Source organism: Cinclus cinclus, chromosome 12, assembly GCF_963662255.1.
Source record: "Cinclus cinclus chromosome 12, bCinCin1.1, whole genome shotgun sequence".
Taxonomy (NCBI): Eukaryota; Metazoa; Chordata; class Aves; order Passeriformes; family Cinclidae; genus Cinclus; species Cinclus cinclus.
In genome coordinates, this window is record NC_085057.1 from 4,473,569 (window position 1) to 4,495,666 (window position 22,098).

General features: G+C 39.0%; 1 protein-coding gene across 1 annotated transcript in view; it reads left to right on the forward strand.

Moving 5' to 3' along the window:
- Positions 1-761: 761 nt before the first annotated feature.
- MDFIC2 (MyoD family inhibitor domain containing 2) overlaps positions 762-22,098 on the forward strand; it is a 43,058-nt gene continuing 21,721 nt past the window's right edge. The window contains exon 1 of the mRNA XM_062500905.1: positions 762-849. Within this exon, the coding sequence (XP_062356889.1) occupies positions 762-849 (88 nt within the window). The remainder of the gene's footprint in view (positions 850-22,098) is intronic.

The following is a 22,098-nucleotide window of genomic DNA, read 5'->3' on the forward strand; positions in this document are numbered from 1 at the left end:
TGCTGGACACCAACAGCCAGGGAGGGATCCGGCCAAAAGCTCCTCTGCTCGGCGCCTGAACCCTGCTGCTCTCTGCCCCGGCTGGGAGATACAGGTAAAAATAGAGAAATGCTTAATCTAACTGCATTCAGTGGCAATAGAGAGCAGTTAGGAGAAGCCCAGGCTGCCTAATCTTATTCCTAGCAGTAAACCACAGTGCAGGGGCTGTGCACGGAATGCCCTCAGGTACCGGGACTTGGTCGGGATTCTTTGCATTACAGCAAATAAATCGGTGCAAGTGGCAGTAAAGATTTTTTTGGGGTTTTTTGGGGGGTACACTTTGTTAGATTGCCTTTATAAATATTTATTACTGTTTATATAATTATAACTCTCTGACAGCAGGTTTTACAGCAGCTTTGAGCCACAATAAGCAGGCAGCCTGGATGCATCCTCCTCAGCCTGACCATACCTATTGTATGTGTTATATGTTTATCTATTACCACCACGCTTTGAGCTTATAATTCATTTCATAATGTAATTTATAGTTACATTACAAAAGCATCCCTCTACAAACAGCAACCATGTAATATTGATAAAGCATTTAGGGACAGAACATAAATTCAACGGTTCAGATATTATGTAGTATCAATAATCTGCAGGGAAAAAAGTGTCTGTGTAAGTATGCACAATTTATTATGGCAGGAACCTAAACAGAGAACATCTTTCTCTGTCAACTTTCTTTAAGAGAGCTTGACATTCCCAAATTCTTTTCTTTCCCACAGATGTCAGAGGACAAGACAGACAAGGTAAAAATCAAAGCAGCTGAAAGTTTTGAACATGACAAGCAAAATATTTCTTGGCTGAAAAAAGGTAAGTTACTTTGAGTTATTAGTTACTTGCTTGTGTTCAGACATTTCTCTTTAAAAAAATAGCCTATAGACTTGAAAATGGCCTGACATTTCTACCATAAAAATTCCAAAAAAGCTTGACTTCTGCCCAATATGCACATACAATTTCTTTTGGTATGGAAAGGCCTAAATTACCAAATTTTAAAGGAACCTGAAAGCTCATTTTTCTAATGTCCTTGCATTCCTGGGAAAGCTTTGTTTGACCTGAACTATAAGTATGGATGATCAGCTTATTTCTGATGAAAAGTTTTTAGTAACCAGAGCTGTTACTGAATTGGATTAATATTATTAATCATTATTAATAATTATTTTCTCAAACACTAGTAAATATCAAGCCTGAATCTTTGGATTTGGCAGCATTTTATCTTAGAATAAAGTAACATCAGGTGTCAGCGCTTTGAATGTACAGAAACATAGACCTTCAAATGTAGAGAAGTCATGAAAGACAAGTATGGGGATCTTTCAGGTTTAAAAGGATGAAAAGAAAGTTAAGTAATTAATTTGCAACAAATACCAGTATTTCAAGTACTACATTCTATTTTTTAAGCTACTTGTTAAAAAAAAAATTGGAAGATTTCCTTATTGTTTGTACATATATAGAAGGAAGGTTCTTAGGATATATTTCTTGCTGGAAAATTTGATTTGTCAAGTTAGAACACAGGTCATTACATCTTTATGCAGATTTTTTGGTCATGGCAGAATCCTTTTATTGCATGTATTAAAGACGAGTAGGATTTGAACTAAATGGAAGTTCCAAGAGTAGGCTTTCAAGATGCACAAGACTGAAATTAAATGTCCATGGCTGGGTGTAAATTATGTTTTTAATGAGAACAGTTTTATTCTAATCCTAAAAAAAAAAAAAATATTTTGAGAAGACTCAACAAGTGACCTCATATTTTGAAAACACCAACTACGGGGGTACTGGGCAAAAGGCACATTTATAGCCACTGGTATGTCATCTGTAAGATGTGTATCACTGCTTTAAGTTCACATCATTTGCTGTAGGTTACATTTTTTTTAGTTGCAAAGGAGTTTGCAGCAAAGCAGGCCTGCATTAATGTCCCTGCCTTGCTTGCAGGCTTCCAGGTTTACGCAGCACTTGCACAGGATGAAAAGCTCCCACTGGAGCAGGGCTCACTGACCAGCATGCAGACTTGGCTCGACTGGACACCCAAAGTCCTCTGCTTGCAAGGGGTAGAGTTCACTTCAACAACAACTCAGCAAGCAGCAACTTTGTACTTTGAGTGTCCCAGAGAGGGATAAAGCTGAGTGAGCAAACAACAAACATGTAACTGAATTGAGTTTTTATTCCATCACTAGAGAGTAGAACACAAGAGATTTGCAATTTTACAAAGGGATGTAAAAGTCCAAAGGACTTTAACATGTCTCTGAACAGGGTAAGACTGATGGCAGGGCCCTCAGAGTCCCATATTGTTATATATCCTCTGGTCCAGACCTCCTCCAGGAGCCAGGTACATCCCTCACAGCTGGATGCCACCTGAGCTCATTTCACTTAGTGACACTACTTCACAAGGTTTTATTTCTCCAGTTCCTAAGGAGAAACCTCATGCAGAGTTTCAGGATCTTTAGCAATGTGTTGATTGTTCTGTGCTTGAAGGAGCTACAGTCTCTCAGAAAGAGCCAAGTGTTGACTGTTGGCACTTCTCCTTTCCAAAGTGCCACCGAGCAGAATTGGGCCTTGAAGATCTTCTACAGAAGCTGAGTCAACAACTGAGTGTGTCTCATGAGGAAAGCAAATTTTCATTGAAATAAGAATATGGAAATTATTTTATCTTAAATTGAAGTTTGTTTTTTAAAAAAATTGTTGTTGTTTCTTTACTTTAAGCATTTCTGTGGTATGCACTGGGATTTTAGAATATGGTAAAACAAATTGTCTGGAGCAGAAGCTTAACTTCTATGTTTAAATGTTTTAAAAATACCTCATGTATAGATTTCAGGCATTCCAATAAACAAAGAATTGTGGAGAACAGACTTGTACTGTTTCCATCAGGCACAGTAAGAAGACTATATGTTCTTTTAGCATCCAGTGTTAAAGAAAAGTTATTTTTATTCATGGTTTTTTATTGATTATTTGTTCCTTCTAAAAGAAACAATCATGAACCACATAGTATCCAAAATAAACAACTAGGCTGTGGTTTTAGTATCTTTCCTAGACTTCAGTTTTTCCTAATGCTTTGCAAAATAAAAGTTCATGGACTGGTTGTACAGTGGGTCAACAAAACGAGGTATCTATAAATTTTTGTTGTCTCTCAACATTAGAAACTGCTTAATCAGGGCAGGGAAGGGGGCTGGATCTGGCTGCCAGTTATTTATCTTCTACTTTTTCTTGGAAGAAGACAATTTCCTTCTGTCTTGAACCCTCTAAGAGCAGAAATCAAAGCCTCTTTCTGAGGGAGAACTTTCCCAAAGCAAAGGAAACCAAACCAGCCGTGTCAAAAGTATGACATAAAAACAGTAGACTGGGCATTTAGGGTCTTATCTTATCAGCAGGAAGAGTATAAACAGTTCAGATCATGGCTCTGCCTCCAAATAAATCATTTTTACCCACTGATGTGCCCTGGCACCCCTGCCACAGGTGCACCAGGAAACTGATGGCAGTCAAAGATGACAAAGGGACAAAAATGTTGCACAAGTCAGCACAGTCTGGGACAGAAACATGTGCATAATCATGGCCTTGGCCTGTATTTTTTTTTAAAGGACAATGATGAAATTATCTTTCCTTTTCTTTTTTGCTTGTACTACAAGGCTTTTACTGGTTAAGGGTCCTCTACAGCACCTGCAGAATGTAGAACCATGATGAAATAGTAATCAAAATATAAACAGGGGAGAAGAGTGTTAAATATGTTTTCTAGGTTAGCTTGGACTTTAAAAAGTCCCAAAACATCACTATCTCTTGAGGCATTTAGCACTGAAGGCTAGATGTGGATAACATGAAAGGCTCCCAGGGCTGAAAGTGAGAACAAGAATGGTGAAATGTTTACAGTCCTATTCCAAGATGTCTCAGGGTAAGTAATACATATACAGCAATGTTTTCTGATAATATGGAATGTTCTTCAGGACTAATTATTTCTAAACATCACAAAACAGATGAGAAATCCCGCATGTGGAGGGTTTGCATCACATGCAAACCAACCAGAATCTGTATGAATGAACACAGAGAAAAGGCAGTTCTGTCTGACCTTAATAGCAATGTCAACCAATCTAAGGAAAGCCTGGGATATAGCAGCAAAACCAGACAAGGACTCCTATTTTGTCCAGGAGTGGAGGCAGTTATTGGTGCTTTCTTCCTCCCATGGGAAGAAGATGGGAGTTGCTGGAGATAGGAGTCAGATTTGGATGGAGATATAGAGATCCCATGTCAGTGCTTACAAAACATCAGGGCAGAGTGAAACATGGGTTCATTAGCAATGCACTTAAAAAGTTATCTGCCATGAAAAACTGGAACAGCAATCCTCAGTGCATGTGCTGTCCCCACTTATGCATGTTTAGCCCTGACATGCACAAAATAACATAAATGACAGTGCCTAGAATATGACATGCATAATAAAGAACACCCAATATAACTTGAAGATAATATTTGAGAAATGTCCTCTGCAAGGCCTTGCATCCCCACCTGCTTCATGAACTCACAAGATGCCATGGAGAGAGAGTGACAGGAAAAGTGGGAAGACTTCTAAAATTAAAATTAAAAAAAGAAAAGGAGCTATTTAAATTAGATGTTAGGAAGAAATTATACTCTGTAAGGGTGGTGAGGCCATGCCACAGGTTGCCCAGAGCAGCTGTGGCTGCCCCATCCCTGGAAGTGTCTAAGGCCAGGTTGGACAGGGCTTGGAGCAACCTGGGATGGCGAAATGTGTCCCTGCCATGGCAGGGGGTGGAACTGGATGACCTCAGACATCCCTTCCAACCCAAACCATTCTATTATTCTGTGACTCAATGAGCAAGAAGTAGATCATTACACCCCAAATAAGAATCTCTGGGCCCCTACCTCAACATGGCCATTAGAGGGTCCTGTAAAATCTGGAAGTTCCACAAAACATTCCTTTAGAAAAGCACTACTCAAGGCTGAGCAGCACTCCCAGCAGCTGACTCTGGGATGGTCCCACCTTGCCCAGCACAGCCCCAGCCCAGCAGTGATTTAGTGCCAGATTAGCAGCCATCTGCTGGGAAAGGAGGGAGGTCAAAGCAGAGCTAAATTCACACCAGCCTCAGCATGTGGCTTTTGGAGTTCCTTACAAACAAATCTCTTGGTATCACTCGATGATTACAGCCATATGGACACGTGGGAGCAGGAGGGAGCTTATCTGACGGACATAAAGCTATAAAAGGTGACACTGATTTTGCACAGGGACCACGGTGGGCTGTTCACTATTTCTGCATCCACTGCAAACACAAGGGAAAAAATTGTTTGAGGGCCTCACACTGCCCTCCTATGGTTTCACCCCAAACTGACCACGGCAGCCCAGGAACTCAGATCCAAGTCGCACAGAAATGAAATTTCATTTCAGGATACTTTCACACAAAGCCCTCCTGTTTTATGCTGCCCAGCTGTGTACACAAATGCCCTCCATATATAACTTCCACTGAAAAGTTAATGAAATGGCTTCCTTGCTTTTTTGCCAAAATAAAACTGCAAGTCTAATCTCAAGACTTTCTCCAAAATAGCTCCTCTTTGCACTGAAATTCTCATAAATCAGAAACATTTTTGTCTAAAATAAGCCTGTTTTCATTGTCTTGCAAATAGTAAAAAGTCTAGCCCCAATTTCTTTAATTCACTGCTCCAGCCAGCAGATTTTTGCTGTAGGGTGAAATTCAGCCCAGTACTGAGGGTCAGTGCAAGGTCAGCACTTAAACCATAAAACAGGGTTTAAGTGGTAAATAGAGCCTCTGTTCAGGATTATATTTCACCCCTTTAAAGGACTACATTTCATATTAAAAGAGAGATTTACTTATATCATAGACCTGGCTGTAGTGGCATTATTCAAATAATACCTTATTCCAGTATTAATCCCATTGGGTGAGACTGGGCTACATTTCTTCATGGCACATCCCAACACAGACCATTCCTGACTTCACCAAAGCTTCCCATAGCCTGGTCCTGGGATAAGAGGAAAACTTTCTATATGGCAGCACTCAAAAATGCCTTTTTCCAAGAACACTCCTCTCCCATTTACTCAGGGGCTTGAAGAGACTTTCATAAGCATTAATAAAGTGGGAAGGACACAATGCCATGAAACTGGTATTGCAGAAGGAGAATTGTCCTGGAGACACTCAGGGAATTTCCCAGTTTTTACAACCTTCTGGTTTTATCCCTGGTTTGGGAAGACTGGAGTAAGAGTACAAGGCTTGTACTTTTGCTGAAACTATTCTCAGCAGAGTGTTATGATCTGACTTGCATCCCTTCATTGGGGAGTTAAGTGACATTTTTAGAATTTCTTCCTAAAATTTCACAAGTCAGTGAATGCAATTTTTACATACAAGCTTGGACACTTGTTTCCTGAATTTTGCTGACTTGGGTCCAGAAGCTTTTTTCACTCTCTTCTTTCAGACTGAATTAAGTCATTGCATTGAAAAGCTTTATAGAAGACTGATAGCAAAGAAAGACTTCTCAGTTTCACGTAACAGAAAATGCCAAATGCTTCTTAAATGAATGCTCTAATCCAAACAGACTGTTTCCAGATAAGAACACCACACAAACAAAAAAAAGAGCGCATTTAAAAACTGATGACAAGGATCCCAGGGGGCTCAAATTCCTGGAAGATGCCTTGTCAGCTTCAGGACTATGACCAAATGAATTAATGAAGACAACCCTTCCTTTAAGTTGTAAAACAGCAGATTTAAAGACTCTTCCAATGGAGAGGGAGTATATGAAATCTGCAGTGGTCCCAGCTCACCAATCTAATTACAATGTTATAAACTGAGAGGTCCTTGACCTTTGAGCTGGAAGATCCCTGAAGATGTAAGACTTTGGATGTACAGTAAAGACATGGGTATTTCTCTGGGTGATAGTGTTGAAGTTTTAAAGGTTTAAAGTCACACTGCTATGTGTGGATATCCTGAATACCTATTATAAAAATATACTTGAATGTTTATTTAGGTTTGACTGCCTGAAGTAAATTTGTTCTACAAAGGAAAAGTTTATTTCATTCGACTGCCAGTGCTGGGGAAGACCTGAATATACTGTTTCATTCACTACTGGAAGTTTTCCAGACCAATTCTATTCTTTGCTGCACTTGGGCAAAATATTCAGAATTTTGCCCATCATTGTGTTAGGAGAACAAAACATGAAATAACACTACAGACCCTCTTTAGTTGTTGAGTATCTCAGCAACAAACATCAAAGCAGAACCCCAATGTCCAAGGGCCTCCATAGCTCTTCCTACTTCAGATGGCAAACTGGTGCATGGAAAATCTTAGCCTAAGGGTCAGTGTCAAAGAGATGAATAATTCCATTAAATCAACAGAGCTGCACTGGCTTACAAAAATTCTGATTTGTCCCAATATGTTTAGAATAGATACCACTAATCTTCTCAGGGCATCACTGCAGCAGAGGAACAAAGTCATGGTTCATTTTACCACCTCAGTTCATAGAGGGAAGGGTCAAATGCCAAACTGGTCTGCTAGATCTGAGACGGTGCAAGCACATCACAACAAAAACTATGCAGGCCTGATTTATTTTGAGTTAGAAGGCAGGAATAACCATGGATTATTCAGAGCCAGTTTGCCAGAAGCTTTATAGGCCTGGGAGATCACACACTGGTATGTGGAGCCAAACTGACAGTCACAGTCATACAGAGGTGTAGCAAAATCCTTATTACTGAAGAAGTTCAATGAAATATTCAGATTAAGTATAATTAGGTTATAAAAAAAAATAGACTTCCTCTCATCTGACTGAATATTTCTCTAAATAATTCTCTAAAATACAACAGCCTTCAAGTATTCAAGACAAAGTACTGTGCAGATGGGCTAAGTACTGGGCAGGCTGGTGGTCCATTACTTTTGAAAGATATTACAGGAAAAAAAGATGAGAAGTGAAATTAGTTTAAACATTTCTTGTTAGCTGAGATTCAACAGAATTATTTTCCATCTATTTTTAAAATAAGTATTTAGAACTGAGTCCAAATGGAAAGAGACATTAAAAGCGACTGCTCTAAATGACCAGTAATAAAATCCTAGACACAAACCCCTTCTCAGAACAGCCTGGTGATTAGATCTGTGACTTCAGATCTGGGCTCAGAGCACATGAACATATGAGAGTACTCAGATTCACTCCTTCCAGAAGAAGGCTCTCATCCCCAGCTGTCAGATATGCTGTGTAATATCAGGGTTTGAAGATTCCCAAGTGGCTCTGTCTGCACAGACCACTTAAAACTCATTGCTCCATGGAGATAGAGGGAAGCACACCTGAGTGAAGGGCAGGAGATGGACTCTAACTCCTGTCAGGGAGAGTACTCAGCTATCAGTAAAAAAGTGGAAAAATCTTTGAAATTCAACACCCCATCCAACTTTAATTCCTTGTTTCCTCATCTTTCCCCTCAGCTTATTGGTCCCAGTCGCCTGATCCTCTGCACACACTGTATACGAGGTTGAACCTAGGAGTCTGCTGCTTGCTGGGCAGAAGGGCACATGCAAAAATGAGGTGCTGAAGCCTTTAGTGTCAGCTGAGTTCCTTAATAACTCCTACTACTCCCGAGATTCATCTCTTTGAAGAGAATTGCACCAGGCCTCTTTACCCCCTAAGTGATATTTCAGTGTTCCAGAGATCTTTGTTATCCCCCTAAACAAAATCAATTTTTATTTTATTGGAGTCAAACAGTCTCTTAGGGTCTCTTGATTATATAGTCTCATTCTAATTTCAGTCTTTAATCTGAATAAACACGTTAGAAAAACACAGACACAATTAACTTAATCATAAATTCAGATGGATTGTTTATTATCTGTCTACTTAATGTGCTTATGATTGCAGCAGTTAAACATGATAATGTTGTCTTCTCTCACATACAAATGAATACACACAGCACAGAAATATGCCCAGGAAGAAAAACTTCCCCCTGAATACATCACTGGGTTCCAGATATAGAGAATTATATGCACCACTCACTGCTGCACTCTACAGAAAAGCAAACATTGCCATGATATTGTTGAGACATGAGAGAACTGATTAGTGACAGATTATGTTCTTCATGCTGAAATATGTCTACAAACAGCTTCAAATGAAAGAAGATGCTACTGCAGCAGAGATGCAACTAGGAAGAATCTTTGCTTTTATCACTGCACCTGCAATTTACGGGAAGTGCAGATTTTGGGTAAATAAGACCACTCGAGTTCTTCAGAGTAAGATACAGGTCAAATCAGTATGTTCCAACTGAAAAAAACTCAGACATCAGACTTAGAAAACTTTCTGCTTTACGATATTTGTAAATATAGTAGTCTTAAATAGAAGTTAAATCCTTTTAGCACCAAAAATTGTGTTTAGTTACATGCCCATGGCAACTAAAACTTGTGCCAAAATGCTTTCATGTATCCACAAATGCTTGGATGCCAGAATTTAAATTGGAATATGATTCTTCCTGTTCCTACAACATATTGAATATGAACAATTATTTCAAACATGCATCCAAGTTGGTGATTATTACTCAGACTTTTCTGTCACTAGACTAGTGTGGTTTAAAAACCACACAGTATACAATGAAGTTTTATTTGCTTTCAGAATACTCGCGTTTTAACTAAATTTGAAAGGCACTGCATTTTTTCCCCTCAAACATGAACCACTGAAAACTATCCACTATGAAAGTTCACAGGCAAAGGGGAAGAAGAGGGAAGATAAAAGAATGGAAACCCAAAAATCAGTTCAAGTCTCTTCAGTTTCACTTTCTCAACAGTTTCCCTCATCTATAAATACTAAAGAACCAAATTTTCTTGTTAAAAGGAAAAGGAGTTGTAGGTTAATTTTGAAGCCCTGAAGTCCATGCTTATATTCCAGGAGTGGATAAAACAATAGAAGAGATTATGAGATTAGGGGAAGAAAGCCAAGAGAATCATAGGGAGAGCAATTATGGCACCTGGTAGTCATTCTGGCTAGATGACGTGGTGACCAAATTTATTGTCAGCAGATATTTTAAGTGCTTACTATTTAAATAATACTATTGCTATAATAAAACAAGACATATAAAACCTAGCATAAAGTATTTGAACTTTATCCAATTCAGCTTCCAGCTAAACATTTTTTTTCTTTTCCTAGTTTATTTATAATTTAAATAAATAAATATTCCATGAGCTTTAGGAAGATATTAACTTCACTCATACTCTTGGTCTCCAGCTTTATGAACAGGTCCATCAGAAATGGTAATCACTGAGCAAAGAAATTCCAAACATCAGTGGAAGCTTCCCCAGCTCTGGCTTGGAGGGAGTTACCAATATTTGTAGAAGGATAGTACAGTCCCCATGCCTTGAAATTTTTTCATGAAAAATAAATAAAATATAAAAACTCAGCGGTGGTTTTTACAGTATGACACAGCAGTATTACTTGCATTAGGCCAATTTACCACTTATGATAGCAGTAATAGCACTAAAAGCCAATAAAAGCGGTCTGTTCGTTCAGAGATTGGCTTTTATGGCTTATTCTAAATATTATCAAGTGAATCAAAAGCTGTCATTATAGTGTCTAAAAAGCCTTCGTACCTTGTAAGCAAACAGTGTGACTTTGACAAATAATCATTAAGATGCCTGTGTGAGACCAGGGCTAAAAGAGAAAGAAAAAGGAAAACCCAATATTTCACTTTACATAAATCATTAAGATCATTACAGTTAAATTTCACACAGAAGAAAACAGATTTATATGTAAAATGCTATAGTTTTCCCAAGTTGGGTTTTTTCATCTCTCTACATTTTCATAAAACGAAAACTTGTCAGAGCACTGAGCAATGGATGATTGGACTACAATGATGCATCCTCACCAGCTCTGAGAAAACAAACCCTGCACGAGTCTAGGCAGTGTCTTTTGGGGCACATCTAACCTAGTCTTCCCTTAATTCTCATCCTGCCTGCCACAAATTTCTTCTCCATGTTCTCCTGCTGATGAACCTTACAGGGTGGTCTCTCAAGGTCACCCCTCCGATGACCAGATACCCCTGCCAGCTGGCTGTACAATGCCCTCATTTCTTATTGGATCTCCTTGGGCAGGCATTGCCTGGGCTACCTAGAGATAGGGATGAAGATGGACAAGGTGGAAACACAGCAGGAGCTTCAGAACACCGCATGGGATGGGACATCACACGTGGGAAGGGTGAGCACAACACCAAGTAAGAGTGTAGCTATTAGAAAAGCTGGGCATGTACAAGAGTTTGGCTGTATAGACCAGACTTTTCTCAATTAAAAAAAAAACCTGTTCATACATAAACTAATAAAACTAATAACTGGTGTTAATAAAATAGCAGTAAAATCTTAGCTGTGCACATGCCACACACCCCCTCCACTCCCAAAATGATTTTCCAGTGCAATGCCAGCAAGAGCATTTGGGAGCCCCAGTTATGCTGAGCCCCTTATGAGGAGCCTACCCTTAGGTCTGCAGGGCACAGCATTTCCTCAGCCCCCAAGCCACTCTCAGTGAGCTCTTAACCACTCTGGCAGTCATCCAGGCTCTGGGCATGAGACCATGGCCAAGAGTCTGGGACAAGCTAAGAGCCCTGGGCCACGCATGGCCACCTGTCAAGTGGCCTTGACTACAAGGCTTGGGCAGCTAGCTCAAGCATTCCTGCTCCCACAGGTAGAGCTGTGCCTCCAGGAGGTTTTTTTGCCCGCTCTATTTACAGTTTTGGGGGCCCCCAGGGTTGGCCAGCTGGCATTGACAGTGTTATGTGATCCCCTGCCCAGCTGCATGGAGCACATGGACAAGCAAGAGCACGTGGTGCTGCTCTGCCAGGGGATTTATCCCCCAAACACAGCCCTTCTACAGCCACGTGTGTTTTGCAGGCAATTTATAAGAGCAGAAAACCAACAGACCTCCCATTCCAAGCTTCTAATTTCTTTGGCTTTTTATTTTTTTTTTCCCCATGAAGAACTTCCCAGAAACACTATATTAAGAGTGAGTTAGAAAGATCCCAGGTAAAAACTGGTACTCCAGGTTTTGCCTAAGGTATCCTAAACCATGGTAGGAAAACTGTTAGGATTTATTGCCTGCTTGTGTTTATCCAAGAAGAGGTGTATTATAACCTTTAAATCTACACCAAGTAGAGCTGCCTTCCTTAAAAAAAACTACCCGTTGAATTATGGGTTTGATTATTTCAACCCAAAAAGTAAAAAAAGCTGCTAAGAGCTGCTTATTTACTTAAGAGTCACAGAATATTTTGAGATGGAAGCAACTTTGAAAATACCATCTTATTCCCACTTCCCCACCATGTGCAATATCTTAGAAGGATAAAAGGAACCTTATCATCTGAACCTTATCTTTCAGGCAGAGTCCAGCAACTACCAAGGTCCCTGCCAGACCCCAAATATGAATTAAACATCTGCTTTCCTTTGCCCAGGCTTAGGTGGTTTAACAGAGGGTCAGCCACAAAGACCTAGAGACCAGCAGCTGCTCACTGAAATTAATAATGCCAGTGTTCCTCTCCCAGTATTTTGCAGTGCTGATTCCAGTCTCCAGCATTCCTACAAAAGGGGAGAAAAATATTTTGCTACTCTAAGATTTGAGTGGCTTGGTTGGTTTGGTTTTCAGGCCATGGGTCTGCAATGCATGTATTCATCACACAGTTTTTCTGTATTATTTCTCCCAAGGCTTCAATCCCCCCATACTTTAGCTCTACCTTCATTTCTGTCACACTGAAGCTCTCTATTACTGCTGAAGAAAATCAGAGCACAGGACACTGCAGGTTGCCGTGCAACCCAAAACAACTCATGCACATGCTGACAAAATCAAAACATCAGATATGATTCCTTAGGCCAAGATTTCAAGAGTAAAGTCACCAGAATTACTCAGATGCCTGAATCTAGGCTTGTGCTTGGGCCTGTTGCTGAATCTGCTTCTGATAGAAGATGAAGAATGCCTTGGTTTTGATTAGAGGCCACAACTTGGCTATAGTGTTGCCCTGTTTCTAATTGTTGGTGTAGTCAAGAAACTCTATCCCTCCACTTGAGACCACCTGGAGAAATACATTCCCCACCCCACCCCCCTAAACTTCTCCCAGGAGCCCAAAACTTGGCATCAATATAATACATATTTTCCATTTTCCCCCCACTAATGAGTTGCATTGATATTTTTACCTGCTTGTACTGGATTTTGTAAATGGGAAATGTTTCAAACACTGTATGGTAATGGGATATGGGATTATATATTTATTAATCTCAAGAGCACTGTGTAGACCATACCAATAAGTTACAAGCAAACTGGCAGCACAGGGTTTGAGTTCTGGCAGGGAAACTCTTCCAAGCTTTGCCTGTTAGGCTGAATTTGTCTCTGCTTTAAAACTTTATGCTGAGCTAGAGCTGCTTGGGTCAACTGTGATGCAAACAGGCTGCACTGCCCCTTCTGCTCTGGGTCAGTTGTGTCACAGCCAGGGTGTCCTGGTGGCCAAGGAGATGCACTTTGAGGAGCTGATCATTATGGTTTGTCGCATAATATAGAAAACCTTGTTATATGCTGAGAAAAAAGAAAAAAAGAAAAAAGTTAGTCGTGGTGTGTTTTCACTGAGAGAAAAAAAAAGGTCTTTCCACTCTTGGAGATTGTATTTATAAGCAGTGGTGTCTAAATCTATCTGTGTGTGAGTTCACACCAGGTTCTGCAGTCATATACACCCTCCACCTTCTCTCCTGCCCCAGTAGGTCAGCCTAGAGTTCTCAGTTTGGTGGCTTTTACAGAATTAAAGACGTTTTTTCTGCAACTGGGAGACTGTCACCTGAAGATGAAACCTGATTCACCTCCCAGTGGAAAATTACAGAAAGTTTGATGGATTTGCCCTCTGTAATACTCAAGTTTGTGTGCAGCAAGAAAAGGAAATAAAAACCAATGGAAAGAGACATTTCCTCTAGGATCAAACCTAAATTCTTCCAAGAATGCATTCCCAGACTTTACTCAGAAGAAACTGTTGTGAGATTCAAATGATTCACAAAGTCCAGCTCTGCTCAGGCACCTTGCTTTCCCTTATAAGGTAAAAAAACCTGACAAATTTATACTTTTCATTTGAGGGTCTCAAATCCTTTTTCAGCACTTAACCACTAAAGCAGCCTATTTTCTCTATGAAGGTGATTAATAGGAGTGGAGGTGAAGCAATTACTTAGAAGTGTGATTGCTTTAAGTCTATGTAATACTTGGATATTCTAAATATTCAGTTTTATGGGTAGCTGAGACCCTTGACTGCAGTTTCCAGTGCCCAGCACCTCTTAATGAAGATGAACTCTGAATATAGCCAAGAAATAAACAGAAATAATTTTAGCACCCAAAATTAATAGCTGTAGATTAGGTCAAAATCACAAAGGACTGACAATGACTTTAATGAGAGAAATGAGCCTTTAATAAAAATGCCACTACCAAATTGTTAGAATCTGGCTTTCCTGGCTTCTTAGTCTCATTTTCTGAGTTTGTTTTATGACTCTTAAAAAGAAAAAAAGTTGCAACACCTACTTTTCTGGCCTGTGATAACCTTGTTTATGCAATACCAACCTGTTCAAAATACTGCATTTCATTTCAGCAGCTCTGAACTGAAGCCCTAGAATTGGTTTTAAAACTAAACTTTCACTCCAGAAAATAAACATTTTTTGAGGCAGATGCTCACAGCTTTGTACATAAATTTTAAGAGGCCTTGCTCCTTGGTCACTCTGGCCTCCTTCTCCCATCAGTGCCCCCACTGGAATGCAGGTTTTGCTAAAAATTATATTTGAATCCTTTAAGTACCTCTAAATCCTGGATTCCCTTGGGCTTCCCTTGCCAGGGAAAAGAAGCAGTCACCATCAGCCAGGTACAATGCTGGAGTTGTTGGCATGGCTCTTGCCTTGGAATGTATGTGAATTTACACTACAATTATTTAAGCAGCTGATTTTAAACTGCTTTCTTCATCTACATTGCCCATAACTTACATTATAAAATCCTTATTTTCACTCTGGTGAAGACTGCCTAAACTCCAGCTGGATAAAGACTCTATTTGCTTTGTCTAAACAGTGCAAGCTCTCCCATATTCAATGACTACTGGAATTATTGTGTGATCTTTTCAGATTCTAATACATATTAATTTGTAATATACAAAACCCTTCAATAAATAATTGTGCAGACTGAATAAAAAAGCAATTTAAACTTTCCCCCCCCTAACTGGAGACACTTTTTACAAATAGTTCTTTTAAGTAGTCTTAATAGTATCTCTTTAATATTGCCATTAAAATTCACCAGAGTTCAAGAGCAGAGCAAATTTACATCTGTTAAAATAATGGAATTGACACTGATATTACATCATTGCTATTTTAAATAATCATTCTTCATAATTCTAACCTACTTGCTTTAAGTTGCAAATAAAGGGCTTGTTCCTACTTTCATCAAAGTCGATGGCAAAACTCCCTTTGGCTTTCAGGGAGCAGCACCTGGATTTAGAGACAGGGCTCTGCTGATGTGTTGGGGTTTGACTGCGTTCACTAATGCAGCAAAGAATAAATCCCTCTGAAAAAAAAATTACTGAGAGTTCTGTGAGCTCCAGACAGAGAGGATAATTGTGCTGGGCTAGCCTCTTCCCAAAAATCACAGAGCTCCATAGACTACTCTGAATTCCAAGGTAGTTACAGTTCTTTTGCTTATTTGCACAAGAAAGCAGCATTTTGATATGGGGTTTCTGCCATTTTAGTGCAATTTCATGGTTTTCCTTCCTTAAAATTTTGGGAGAGATTGTTTGAAAAGAAGCATAATGACAATCCTCACAAATTCACCTTCTCATGGGAGAACATTAGAACTTCCACTGAAATTACGTAAGTGTTCTATGAACAATTCAAATTGAACCTAAAGGAATTAAAAATATACACCATACACAGCTGGAAAGCAATCTAGAAAGTGAATCAACACAGTTCTTTCCTTGATGACAGCAGAAAGTGAAGCAAAGCTTTTAAGAAATACAGAGGACAAAGGCTGTAGCTGACACTATTTAAAACTGGAGAAAAATACAGAGTTTTCATTATCCATTTAGCACTCAAATGAACACAGTTTTGTACCTGACTTTACCTGAGCTGCTTTTGTGCTCTTCAGAAAAAAATAAATTGGTGTCCACATTGCAGCTTATCATCTGTAAAGTCACCATAATTCAGCTGTCTATGTAGATCTCAAGTTTTCAGGGACAGAAATGTTTCACCTGTATCTGCATTGAGCATTTAGTGTGACAGATTTCTGGCCATGGCAGAAATCACCAGTCACTCGAGCAACTTTTTGCTAATGCACCACTGAAATATGCTGAACATTTACAGGACAATAACCACCAGCTGAGTCTTAACCATAATTTTGCACTGCAGTAACAGGGCTGTTACATGTTATCTGGGAAACCAGAGAACTTTATTAGCACTGTCATAAAAGCTTAGGCAGAATCAACCCCTTGTCCTAGCACCACTGACACTGCCTATAATAAATAAGATATCCATCAAGCACACTTAGATCTTAACTGAAATGGCAATTGCCTTGGGTGTCTTTAAGGGTAATTTGATTTAAAAGTAAACCACATGAGGGGACAAAATCTGACCCTTTACAGTGAAGAAAAGCATAAGTAAGCAGCACCACCAAGACCAGGAGGAAACAAGTTATTCCAGAAATATCAACTTTTGAAGAATCTGCAGTGCTGACTTCTTTTCTCCACTTTAAATTACTTAGCCATTATATAACTTCCACTTTCACAGTGGGACTCCTGCCCTCATGCTCATTTGTGGAAAAGAGTGAAACACAGTTTGAATGTTAGGGAACTATTTTTCAAGCCAAGATGATTAGGCAATGCTTTGCCCTAGGAAGTGTTTCAGGCACTGTCACTTAATGATGTTTAAGGGGAAATGAGAGGGAAAACACCTAAGGGGGTTTAGCCCACAGAGATTTTCATGCCATGAAGACCAGGTCTAGCTGAAATGAAATCCTCTGCGTCTGCATGACCTGTAATTCTTTTTGGCACCATTCCTCAGCTCTAAAATATTCCATCCTTCCCCCATGCCACTGGCCCTAAAGATGATGTCTGGTGAAACCCAGCCTTCAGGATAGTCCTGAATCACACAGCAGACCAGGAAGGGCAAACTAAATACATTACAAATGTGGCTTTTGGAAGAAACTTACTTATTTTGTGGCATTCCAACCATACTAATAGGAGGAAACACATCTGCCATGGAAGACCAGCTGTTGCCACAATTCTTCACCACTGGAAGGTGGAATGTCCAAATATGCCTATCCCTAGCTAATTAAGCCTATATTATACAGATTATTTTTATATTAAAAATGTACATTCTAGATTCTTTATTCCAGCACTATTCTCTTCCAACCCTAAAAGCTGCTTATCTGAAGGATTCACGTCGATGCAAAAATTTTCATTGGAAGAAATATGTTCTCATATCATCTATTTTTGGCTTTCCATGCTGTGACAACAGAGGCTGGCCTGGTGTTTCTATATCTGAACATTTCTCAGGTAGCAGAAGAGCTGCCGCAGATTGCCTGGCACCTGCTCGAGGATGAGGTGAACAGAAAGCAAAGCAAAAGTATTTTTATTTCATCAAGAACATTTTGGCCAAGCCATATTTGTAGAAGATAAAAACTGAGGAAAGTGTAAACCAATGGGGAATGTATCTTTTAATATTTTGGGAGCGTGAAACGGTAAAATCAGAGTTCAGAACTAGAGCAGGTTTAAGATACAGTGGCAAGTGCTAGGGAGAAATATCTTTTTCAGGGTGTTTCAAAGACCTGGTAGCTACATTTTGGTAGTTCTAATCTTCTTTAAACAAAATTATTTCTGAGAAGGCAATATAAAAAACACAGAACACAAATGCCAATAGAAACCAATTGCAAGTATGAAACATCAGCAGCAAGCCCATGGCTGCTGAGTTAAGAAAAAAAAACCCAATGTACTTAGCTACATTGTCTTTTGCTAATATACTTTTTGAATATCTGACTTTTTTTAATAGAGCAGCTATTAAGAGAAACTAATTATGATTTTATTTTTAAGGGCCTGGATTTTCTCTTACATGTATCATTCTAACTCGGGAGAAAGGCCATTCAAGCAAATGAGATGAGGTTGGTGTGAACAAGTTTAAATGATCACACAAAGGCCTCAAGATATTTATGGATATAATGAGTCATTCTGGTTGGATGATTGCATCAGTGGAGAATCAGTCTATCATCATGCAGGGACTGAGCCTCCTTACTCTTATATCTCCGTACATCAGGAAAACACTGTGTGAAGCTAGACAGTATTTCAGTAGCCTAAAACCATCACGCTGGTGGAACTGAGCCCACAGCCCCAATTCCACAGGGCAGTTGTGCACTGACTTTAAAGAACCTGCCCCATCTAAATCAGATCATCTGATCTTCTTTAGTCTGCTTACCTAAAGTAACTTATCAAAGACCTCTTTCTCATTTAAAATGTGGAATGACTGTGGTCAAAGAACATTCTTTTCCTAACAACACATTCAAAAAAGTAGCTTTCCTTCCATCAACCTCCAGCAACATGTCTACAAAGGAGACATTAAATAGACAACACAAGTTGAACTACTCAGACTCCTTTCTATACTAAACTTAGATCTGTGAGACATCTTCAACAATCCAGGTCTTGGGGTATTCTGAAATGATTTCTGGGTAAAAAGTAAAACAACTATGCCAGAACCAACAGGATTTTTTGCCATTTTAGGCACACACAAGTTTTGGTGGTACTAGAACAACATGTATTCCATCCATCTTATCTCTGAGAACAAGCAGTGACAGCTATTAAAGAAGCCAGCTCACAAAGTGTTGTGGTGGGCTGCTGTGACAACCTAGAATAGATTATGAGAGGAAAAAAAATGGCTGGAACATCTCCAGCACCTGTAGGAGTTCCCGAGAAGTTTTTTCCTCACAGTAATGACTTTTAGGCTAATCACAGGCAGAAAACCAAAACGGCAAATTCCCCAGACACAAGGTGTTTACTGGAAAAATCTCTTCCCCAGCCAGACACCATCCCTGTTCTCAATGGTTTCCATGATCCTCTTCCCTACCCGACAGGAGGTGTTCTGCCTCCCCAGTATGTCTGTGCACTTCTCACTTTGGAGAATTGGCAAGGCTTAAAATCACCTTCAAGGTGGAGAAAACCAAGCGTGGTTGTTGCTTGGATCCATCTCAGCAACCCCAGGAACTGGCTGAGGACCAGAGCAAGGTTTTTCATGCTGTAGGCAACCAGAGCATCGTGTCTTGCTGCTCTCCTGTCCCTGCCCAGACAAAAGTCCACCATGAACATGCAGAACACTGGATTCAAATAATTCCCACTGCAGTTTTAATTCCTACTATTCCACCTTTTTCTCAAGGTAATTAAGCATAGAGCACTGCAAGTATCATGGTTTCATATTCATGTTATATTTTCCTAGTACCTTGTGTGTTTGTCTGCATTAAGAGGTGTTTTTTCTCTTTTCTCACAAATAAAGAGACATCTGCACCACAACATAACCTTCGGGCAGCTCTATTCATATCTAAAGCCTGAGGATTTTTGGGAGGGGGAAAAAAAAAAAGAGAAGATTACGTATTTATTCAGAAACTAAATGAGATTAATAATTTTGAAAGCAATTTACAAATAGCAATCAGCCACTGCAATGAAGGTCAAAAGAAAAAGGACACATTAGCAATTGAATCTCTTCTCTTCCTTTAAAGTTTTAATGCTGCATACCTGTTAATAATGGGAAGTATTCTTCTTCAAGAGTAACATTTTCAAAAATTCGTAGGATCCTTTTTCTAATTCTAATCATCTTTTAATAAAATAATTTGCTAAAAAGGATTATTAAAAAGCATGAAAATGAAATGCCAATGGAAACATACTGTCTATACAATAAATAGTTAATGTATTTTCTAAATGAATGATTTAAAACAGCTATTAAAGTAAAGAGAATGAGCTTATGTTTCTAGTAATGACTTCACTGCCTCAGAATGAAATCTGTAAATCCCTGATTGCAATTTCACATCCCAAAAGAACAAGCAGTCCTGGGACCGATGCTTATTGCCTTTATCATTAATACTAGCACACTACATATGTGATTTTTATATCACTGGTTTGATTATTTAGATTAATATTTCTGTATGCTTTATATTTTAAATCCCATACAACCATTCTGTCACAAAAAATAAAGCTCTCCTTCAACAAGGCTTTTTTGTATGTACATGCATACACGTATACACAGACTTTCAGTATAACTACAATTTTATTCATAAGAGTGCATAATGATTCAGGCTGTGATTGTTAATAAAAATGCATTTCTAACCATCAAATTTGAGTCTATTATTCTAAGTTAATTGCATTTGCCCTAAAGAGACTTGCGACTTGCTGTCAGCCTATTTGTGTCAGTTCCATTTTATTCATCAGTCAATCTTGTCTCCTCTTTTTTCACATCCCATATATTGATCAAATAGATTTGTTAGCATGCCTCTGCAGCTTTAAAAAAGTTTTTGTTATTTGTTAGGTTTATTTGATTACTATAGTAGTGGAGTGTTATCTTAATTGTTATTTCAATAGAAAATAAATGCCCTTTGATAGCCCCACAAGATTCCCATTAAATATAATCCATAATGCAAGTTAGTGGATGAAGTGAATGTGGTAAGAAAATAAACACATTAAGCCTATTTTAAAAGGTGTCATTAATCTGCAGCTGTATTGCACTTGATCTAAAAGACAGGAATGGAAATAAGTACAGTGTAAAACAATTTTGATAAACATCAGTGCCGTATCATTGCATATTATGCTATGTATAAAATACCTTAACAAAAAGATGTGTGATATAAAATACACTGAGGTCATATCTGGAAGAATGGGGTTTGTGGCTATGTGCGGAATTGAACTGTATTAAATATGCCTTTTGGCACTAAAAATTAGGCTAGAGAGGCAGTAAGCAAAGGGAGGTGGAAGTGCTGTTGTATGGCGCAGATTTTTGGTAGGGAGAGAAATAAAGGAAACCAGCTTTCAGGAAAGTATTTTTTGTAGCAAAAAGTAAGCATGTATGCAGGTAGCTTCTCCCCCCACAAAGGTATGATACACTGTTTAGTGAAATAAAGAAGAGTTTAGCTAGATTCATATTTTGAAACAGCATCTTGTACATATCAGTCACTCAGTTTTGGTAATGAAGTCACAATACCAAAATTTTTACCTCAATCTCATCAAAGGGGAAAGTGAAGCAAGCAGTTTTCCCTTATGAACGTCTCAGAAAACTGTCTCTCATATCTTCATTATCAGGAAGGTTACATAACCCTGGCTCCTTGCCTAACCTTAAATCTGGGATCTGCCCAGCTGGTACCTGAACTTACATACTGTCAGAAATACCATCTAATTTGAAAATATATGAGAAGTCCATATGTTTCAAGATAGTTACTCAAGATATGAAAGCATTGATTTAATAAAAATTTTAGGCAACAAAATCTACTGCTTTACCTGTATTGCAGTACATTGACTGAACTCATTACTTCCTGAAACTGAGATGAAAAACCTTATGACAAGCTAAGTTTCTCTCATTTCTTTGGCCAGGATTAGTCGTTCATCTGACTTCAGAGAAGTTTGGGTTGTTGTCTGGATAATTATCTGTAGCCAACCGCAGGGGGAAGAGATGAGAGTAGGGACAAAACCGGACTTTCAAAAAATCAACTTTTTCCTAGCTTTAACTCTTCAGTTAAGGTGAGATGACTTGCAGCAGGCTGGGCTTGTCTATCATTGATTTCTGCAGGAATTTCAGCAAGACTGAGCACCTATCTTACCTATCAGGTAGAGCTGGAATGATGAACACCACCCTAAGGGGGACCTCTCTCATTAGAGCAGGAGAATTTTTAAGTGCCTCTACGTGGCTGAGAATGCTTGAAAAATCCAATTCCCAGACTGTTTTTCATCTGGAACCTCTTTATCGGTATTTCATACTAAACTACCATGCTAAATCTTCAGATGCCCTAAAAAAAACCCCTCAAATCTGCAGTCATCCTAGAGCTGTTAGCAACACTCCTGTGATTCAGAAGCACACAGTGTGATGATAGTTTCAAGCT